This window comes from Oncorhynchus kisutch, linkage group LG24, assembly GCF_002021735.2.
Source record: "Oncorhynchus kisutch isolate 150728-3 linkage group LG24, Okis_V2, whole genome shotgun sequence".
Lineage (NCBI taxonomy): Eukaryota > Metazoa > Chordata > Actinopteri > Salmoniformes > Salmonidae > Oncorhynchus > Oncorhynchus kisutch.
The window spans coordinates 40,589,364-40,597,808 of record NC_034197.2 but is presented as its reverse complement, the minus strand read 5'-3'; the positions used below and the strand labels follow the sequence as shown (position 1 = coordinate 40,597,808).

Genomic DNA, 8,445 nt, shown 5'->3' with positions numbered 1-8,445 from the left:
CATCATGTAGGATTAGGTTATGGCTGCTGCAATTAGTGAAAAATAAACTCTTAGTGGTCAATAGAAGAGAAAAATGCATTATAGTCATGTTTGGTATGTGTATTCAGGTGAAACTGTTGAGCGTGAAAAGCCCAGCAGCATTGCAGTGCTTGACACACCCAAACAGGTTCTCCAGGCATCTACTACCATACCTTGTTCAATGTTTGGTCTTGTCCATTCACCCTCTGAATGGCACACACACAATCCATGTCTCAATCGTCTCAATGTTTAAAAATCCCTCTTTAGCCTGTCTCCACTCCTTCATTTACACGGATTGAAGTGGATTTTCTGGGAAGGCTTTTCCACTAGATGTTGGAACATTGCTGCTATAACAGCCTCCAGTCTTCTGGGAAGGCTTTCCACTAGATGTTGGAACATTGCTGCTATAACAGCCTCCAGTCTTCTGGGAAGGCTTTCCACTAGATGTTGGAACATTGCTGCTATAACAGCCTCCAGTCTTCTGGGAAGGCTTTCCACTAGATGTGGGAACATTGCTGCTATAACAGCCTCCCGTCTTCTGGGAAGGCTTTCCACTAGATGTTGGAACATTGCTGCGATAACAGCCTCCACTCTTCTGGGAAGACTTTCCACTAGATGTTGGAACATTGCTGCGGGGACTTGCTTCCATTCAGCCACAGGAGCATTAGTGAGGTCGGGTACTGATGTTGGGTTGATGAGGCCTGGCTCGCAGTCAGTGTTCATAAGGTGTTCGATGGGGTTAAGGTCAGGGCTCTGTGCAGGCCAATGAATTTATTCCACACTGATCTTGACAAACCATTTCTCTATGGACCTCGCTTTGTGCACGGGGGCATTGTCATCCTGAAACAGGAAAGGGCCTTCCCCAAACTGTTGCCACAAGATTGTGAGCACAGAATCGTCTACAATGTCATTGTTTGCTGTAGCGTTAAGATCTCCCTTCACTGGAACTAAGGGGCCTAGCTTGAACCATGAAAAACAGCCCCAGACCATTATTCCCCCTCCACCAAACTTTACAGTTAGCGCTATGTATTCTCCTGGCATCCGCCAAACCCAGATTTGTCCGTCGGACTGCCAAGCAACATCAATAAGGTATCATAGCATTCACCTGGTCAGTCTGTCAAAGAAAGAGTGTATGTTTTATTTTCTTCTTCTTCTAGGTAATGGACAAGTCAGGGGCAGTGGTGGAGAGTCCGTAATGAACGTGGTGAGGAGGGTCATGTTGCCAAGAATGTTCTGGAGAGTCTGGATGGAAGGGAACTCTGGGATGAGGGCTGAGGAGGTGTGATTCCCACCAGTTCAGATCTCCAGATGGTAAAGCATGGCTGGAGTACAAGTCCTTCTCCAAAATATAAGACATCACATGCACTCTTTTTAACCACAGACAGGCAAGCAACTGACGAATGAGGGAGCAGCAAGGTATGGCGTTTTCTCCTTGGGAGGACTGCTTACATTAAAACTAGTCTCAAGAAGCAGGGACATGGACTAGAACAAGTCTATAGACCAGAGGTAGAGGAGCACTCCTAAATAACCTGTAATGTTGTCTATTGCTATGGATGACCAGAGATGACATGTTGGATGTGTTTATGACGGCTTTATATAATGGCTCTATGTTGTCAGAACTGTTCGTAGCCTGGCCGTGCTGAACGGTGCGGTTCGTAGCCTGGCCGTGCTGAACAGTACTCTCCTCCCAGGGATGACCGGAGATGAGGACGATGTGTCCAGAAGTGTTCGTTCAGCTGCAGGCCATCAAGTCCTCCATAGCATACAGGCCCACACATAGTAAAACTGTACAACACGGATCAAGCAAGCTATATTTATCTAAGGGTTTGGGTGTGTTTCGGGTCATTTCTACTTCTGACAAATTCAAGATAAACAAAATACATCTGTGAGGGAGATAATGACAGCCGGTCCCAGTCTTCGTTTGCAGCTTGCCAGTGAATCCAACAGCTATGGCCCTTATAATGGTCGTCAGACTGACTAGTCATAAAGAACCAAGAGTCTACGGAGGGAGAACCATTTAAACCTTATAATGGTGTACACTCATAGACGTCAGTGCAGTCCGTAGACTGGAGTGATGACTAAGCAAAATAAATGGAGTAGCCAAATAGAGAACTCCTTTGTTAGTACTCCTAGCCACTTGTGAGCCCATGCTAGATGGTAAAGTTTATTTCAGTAATTCTGAATATCCACATTTGCAAGAATCAAGGAAAAAAAAAAAGAAAAAGACAAGCTTCAAAGTGTCCTCAATGTTTACACAGTGGACAGATATGCAATAGTTTCCCTTTTGCATTTGAACGAATGTATTGTACTCATCCTTAAAAACAATATCCTTTGCATATTCGGGTAACATTATCCTGAAAATAAAGTGATGACACTGACATTGAATGAAATCTTTTTTTTTTTTTTATTAACTCAAGGTTCTAATTATCACTTTAAAAAACATTTCTGCTTTAAGTTTCCCAAAAAAACAAAAAGGTATAAAACAAAAATCATAAGTCAGGACAGTAAATTCTTTTAGCCATTCAAACATCTAACATTAGTTGCTCACTCAATTCCAAAGATTATACATTTTCCTCCATGCCAATACTCAACCACAGGCAGCCAGATTCTGATATTTTGCCACTAAAATTAAATTAATTGATTAAAGAACATATTTGGGCTGCCTGTGTAAAAACCTTAGACTAGCTACTCTATCAAATGGTTCATTCAGCAGACTCCTAGATGTCTTATCAGGTCCCATGACCCCAGTGGGTGCAGAACTAACTCTCTTAATATCTAAAATCATACGATTGATGTTTTTCCAGTCATTGGTTTCTTTACTCTTTCTTGTTGCCCCACTTGGCCATCTTGTTATTGACAGGAGTCTTTATGAAGAGGCTTGACTTCATGTAGGCTGCAATCTTCTCCAGAGCCTGTTGAGAAAGACAATACAGCGTCAAGTCAATGGAGTCAACAACTAAAGTTTAAAACCGACGGGTATCATCTTATTCTGTGTAGATAACATTTTTTTATCCTTCAAATTGAAAAGGGAACCCTTTCAGTTACAATGGGCTTTAATATAAAAACAGCAGAGGGAATCATAATAATCCCCAATATACAAAATGACAATCCTGACCTCGAAGCGGTCTACAAGTTCCTGTAGGTTCTTGAAGTCGTCCAGGCACTTGGAGTCAAACATTATATGTTGATCCAAAAGCTCATACATGATGAAGTCCACAAAGGTGATCTAGTTGAGGGGGAGCAACAGAGCAATTATTAATTCTCCAGAGAGGTGGTGAGTATTTTATCCTGGCCGGCACCATTGGTGCGTTACGTGTGGCACTACTTAACAGTGCAGTGACTAGCCAATAGAAGTGCATCATACCTTGTCACCAGCAAACCACTTCCTGGTTCCTAGGAACTCTGAGAACTGCTTCAGTGTTCCGGGCAGTCTCTCTGTGTAGCCTGGCTTCATCTTGTCCTGAGGGAGAATACAGGCGGGGACTTATACTCCAAACGATCTAGGGTCACTCAGTATCAAGATGTGTCTTGGGGAATGAAAACTAGAACATAGGAAGGTATTGTACTGCTATGGAAAAATCGGGTGAGTAGCACGAGGTCCTTATAGCGGGCTGCAAACCCAGATCACAGCGAAACAGAAAAATCCATAATCACGAGAGATCCATAGACGGGTTGGTTGTTTAAACAAAACAGACACGTGTGAAACTATGGGGCAAAAAAAAGACTGGGTTGGTTTAGACTGTTGACCCTTGTCTCAAATACATGGTTACCAGTTGTTGGTTAGCTAGCTAGTGAATTTGCCACAGTAGCATGGACATGAAGTCACTCAAAACAAAAAAACTCCCCAAAAAGAGCCACAATACCCCACACGGCAGTTTCTTCTCATTCTTGGTGGCCATCCAGAATCACAACACAAACTTCTGCCCCATTGAAGCGTGCGCATTGTCTGCGACATTGTCAGTTAACTGTTATGGGATTTTTTTTAATGAATAATGACTAAATGAGGTGTGTTCATTAGGAAGGGGTTATATGGCATGTACCTAGGAAGAAAGGAATGTATGTGGGGGTCGAAGGAGAACGGAGAGGGGCATTAACCTGTTTGAACAGGCCTGGCTGTAAATCTGTTGAGATAATAGGACAAGGAGAGCCCCTCCAGAGCTCTGGTGTCTGGGGGAGCCTGGAACTGTCAGCTGAGTGGTTATAAACTGTGGTGAGACTCATGAGAAAAATCCCTGTGTTGGTGTGTAAGTATGTGCGTAGGTTAGGATGGTATAAAAGGAATGTCTTTGTGAAAACCTTGAGAGCTCTCGCAAATAAATCTGGATCTGATCAATTGTGAGCTGGGAATTCTGTCTGTTTTATTGAAGACCAGAACTTTATAACCTCTGGGTATCAGACAGATAAAGATAATTGGAGTTTATGAACACTGATTACAAAAATGACTGAACACTACCCCATCTATATCATATGCAATATATTTTAATGCCACTCAGCCACATCTGTTTTTATAGTTTACTCTGTCGTCTCTCCATCTCTCCTCTTGAGGCTGCGTCCCACACCAAGCCCCCCCCCGCGGACGCTGCGTCCCACACCAAGCCCCCCCCCGCGGACGCTGCGTCCCACACCAAGCCCCCCCCCGCGGACGCTGCGTCCCACACCAAGCCCCCCCCCGCGGACGCTGCGTCCCACACCAAGCCCCCCCCCGCGGACGCTGCGTCCCACACCAAGCCCCCCCCCGCGGACGCTGCGTCCCACACCAAGCCCCCCCCCGCGGACGCTGCGTCCCACACCAAGCCCCCCCCCGCGGACGCTGCGTCCCACACCAAGCCCCCCCCCCCGCGGACGCTGCGTCCCACACCAAGCCCCCCCCCCGCGGACGCTGCGTCCCACACCAAGCCCCCCCCCCGCGGACGCTGCGTCCCACACCAAGCCCCCCCCCGCGGACGCTGCGTCCCACACCAAGCCCCCCCCGCGGACGCTGCGTCCCACACCAAGCCCCCCCCCGCGGACGCTGCGTCCCACACCAAGCCCCCCCCCGCGGACGCTGCGTCCCACACCAAGCCCCCCCCCCGCGGACGCTGCGTCCCACACCAAGCCCCCCCCCCGCGGACGCTGCGTCCCACACCAAGCCCCCCCCCCGCGGACGCTGCGTCCCACACCAAGCCCCCCCCGCGGACGCTGCGTCCCACACCAAGCCCCCCTCCGCGGACGCTGCGTCCCACACCAAGCCCCCCTCCGCGGACGCTGCGTCCCACACCAAGCCCCCCCCCGCGGACGCTGCGTCAAACACCAAGCCCCCCCCCGCGGACGCTGCGTCCCACACCAAGCCCCCCCCGCGGACGCTGCGTCCCACACCAAGCCCCCCCCGCGGACGCTGCGTCCCACACCAAGCCCTCGGGACTGCATCTAACCCTGTTACATTGGCAGTGTCAGTCTTTGGTACTTATAGATAGGACTCGTCAAAAGGTTGACACCTACTCATTCAAGGTTTTTTTTATTTTTACATTGAGGAATAGTGAAGACAAAACTATGAAATGACACATATGGAATCATGTAGTAACCAAAAAAAAGTGTTACATCGAAATATATCTTGCAAAGCTGTAAAGGCACTCTTAAAAGTCTCAACCAGCTTTACCTCCACACCTCCGTGCTTCACGGTGGGAACCAAACATGCGGAGAGCCGTTCATCTACTCTGCGTCTCACAAAGACAAGGCGGTTGGAACCAACGTTCTCAAATTTGGACTCATCATGAGGCCAGAGGACAGTTTCCTCTGAACAGTTGATGTTGAGATGTGTCTGTTATCTGAACTCTGAAGCGTTTACTTGGGCTGCTTTTCTGAGGCTTGTGACTCTAATGACCTTATCCTTCCCTGTGGCGGTCCGCACGAGAGCCAGTTTCATCGTAGTGCTTGATGGTTTTAGCAACTTCACATGAAGAAACTTTAAGTTCTTTAAGACCTTCATGTCTTAAAGTAATGATGGACTGTCGTTTCTCTTTCTATTTGAGCTGTTCTCGTCATAATATGGACTTGGTCTTTTACCAAATAGGGCTCTCTTCTGTAGACCACGCCTACCTTGTCACAACACAACTGATTGGCTCAAATGCATTAAGGAGGAAAGAAATTCCACAAATTAACTTTTAACAAGGCACACCTGTTAATTGAAATGCATTCCGGGTGACTACCTCATGAAACTGGTTGAGAGAATGCCAAGAGTGTGTAAAGCTGCAACTTGTTTAACACGGTTTTGGTTCCTACATGATTCCATGTGTTATTTCAGTTGATGTCTTCACTATTATTCTATAATGTAGAAAATAGTCCAAATAAAAACCCTTGAATGAGTAGGTGTCCAAACGTGACTGGTACTAATATATATATATATATATATATATATATATATATATATATATTTTAAGGCAGTGGTAAGTGCAAACTAAAATTCCATAATGATGAAAAGTTTAATTTAGAAAGTGAGTTGAAATAAGTCTTGAGTGATGGGTCAATGTCGAAGGCTGTGACTTACAAAGTCTATTGGTTGCCAATTATCAAGCGAGTCTTCGGAATGATATTCAAGAAGCCAGTCTAAGGTTGTCACTTACAAAGTCTGCGTAGCACAGAGTCACAAAGCCGTTCCGGAAGTCCATCGCCTGATTCTCAAGAATGTCCACACGAACCTTCTCGTCGTCACTCTCTCCACCTACAAAAATTACAAAGAGAAGACAATAGAACATTTATATTCTCAACTAAAAACTTACAGAATAGATATATGGCAACTCCGTGGTCTAGTCATAGCTTAGCTGTGTGTGTGTGTGTGTGTGTGTGTGTGTGTGTGTGTGTAAAGTACTGTGTTGTAGAACTACATCAATAATGCCACCCTGAATGGCCTGATTGCAGTTTATCACACAGTACAGAGGTTGTGCTTGCGTGCGATGTATCTCATGATGGCATTGCTCTGGACAATCTTCCTGTCTCCGTCCTCCAGATAGGGCAGCTAGGGGAAAACACAGCAACAGTCACAGGTGGTATGGTAGCAGCGGGTCTGTGTGTGTTCAGCATATTATACGTAGGTTACTTACGTTGGGGAAGTCCATGCCCAGTTTGTGCTTCTCATCAAACCAGCAACTTTTGTCATAGTTTGGGGCTACAGGAGACAGAAAGTTAGAGCTTGAATGTTCTCAACTTTATATTCTTCCCTTTAGGAGTATTCAACAAATTAAAAAAATGTACCTTCTCCGCAGGTGTAGAATTTGTCCTCATATTTAGTGTCAGTGTACTCCAGGAGCAGACGAATGGGCTGAGCAAGCTATTTAGAAAGAAAATATGGCACGTAAACTTTTCTGCCAGAGGTCCTCATAAATAAAAGGTGAAATAAAAATAAATATCATGGATACTATATCATACATACTATGAACATTTAAAATAGCAGGTGTGTGTGTGTGTGCTAAATCTAAAATATTTCATATTGACAATCTGATATATTGACGCGTGGCGATTACGTTTAAAACACATTTCAGATTAACTGACAATTTTTTTCCCCCCTCTGGCAAGCAATTTCTAACAAAGTAAACTCGTGTTGCAAGTCGGCAATTTATAGTTACGTAACACACATTTCTCTTCCGGTCTTTGAAATGTATAACACAATAGAAATTGATCGATTCAAACAATTAGACTGCATGACAATAATTGTATCCAACTATTATGAACAGCTTGAAATCACGCCCGAATATTGGAAACAAAGTACCGTTACTATAACCTACCACCGCAGGCACACAAATGAATGGGAAACCGCTGTTCATACCAACTGTGCAACTGCGTGCAGAAAAACAAATAATTTGATTCCTTACCCCGCGAATATCCCAATAAGCCAATTTCATTGCCATGTTGTACCCTTTCACGAACAAGGTAGCACAGACTACAGCACCGAGTTTATTGCAAACACAGACGAACAACGGCGTTAAAATGAATCCTCTGCAGCTGCCTGTCGAGGCTTTATACGCGAACCTTCACTGTGTGGAATGAGAAAAAATTACTGCTGTTCTGCCAGCAGCACAAACTATGACGTCACTATTGTATGGTAATATTAACCTTCATAAATAAAAGCTCGCATTTCAAAACAAATAAAAACAACAAATAACAAATGTAAATAAGCTTCCAACAATGAAAAAATACAACGTCGACACTGGTATGTTGAGAATATTGTTCTGTAGAGAGAAAATACACAACAGGGTGTCTACTAAGCAATTAGGAAGGGTGCTGGGTTGCACGGCATGCTGCTGGTTTTTGTATCCCATGTACAGTCTATTACTGTATTTTGAAAGGGGGTAGAAAACGAAGTGTTGCTGGATATGTACAACACAGTCCCCCTCCAAAACTACACATATTTGGTTAGTAGAGACCCTACTGAGTCTTTCCCACCCCACTTTAGCT

General features: G+C 45.2%; 1 protein-coding gene across 1 annotated transcript; it reads right to left on the bottom strand.

The window, feature by feature from the left end:
- Positions 1 to 2,401: 2,401 nt before the first annotated feature.
- LOC109869272 (glutathione S-transferase Mu 3) lies at positions 2,402 to 8,079 on the bottom strand. Its single transcript, XM_020459284.2, has 8 exons — positions 7,863 to 8,079; positions 7,246 to 7,321; positions 7,095 to 7,159; positions 6,928 to 7,009; positions 6,618 to 6,715; positions 3,383 to 3,478; positions 3,134 to 3,244; positions 2,402 to 2,930 (listed from the first exon to the last, which is right to left on the bottom strand). Exons 1-8 carry the CDS (start codon positions 7,896 to 7,898, stop codon positions 2,835 to 2,837), a joined length of 660 nt encoding a protein of 219 aa, XP_020314873.1. The 5' UTR covers positions 7,899 to 8,079; the 3' UTR covers positions 2,402 to 2,834.
- Between the last annotated feature and the right edge of the window lie 366 nt (positions 8,080 to 8,445).

Excerpts from the sequence above, each read along its gene's own strand:
- LOC109869272 (XM_020459284.2), bottom strand. The coding sequence starts at position 7,898 with ATGGCAATGAAATTGGCTTATTGGGATATTCGCGGG. Across the intron at positions 7,160-7,245 it reads ATTCTACACCTGCGGAGAAG|CCCCAAACTATGACAAAAGT; the intron begins GTACATTTTTTT and ends TGTCTCCTGTAG. Across the intron at positions 3,479-6,617 it reads CTCTGTGCTACGCAGACTTT|GACAAGATGAAGCCAGGCTA; the intron begins GTAAGTGACAAC and ends ATTCTCCCTCAG.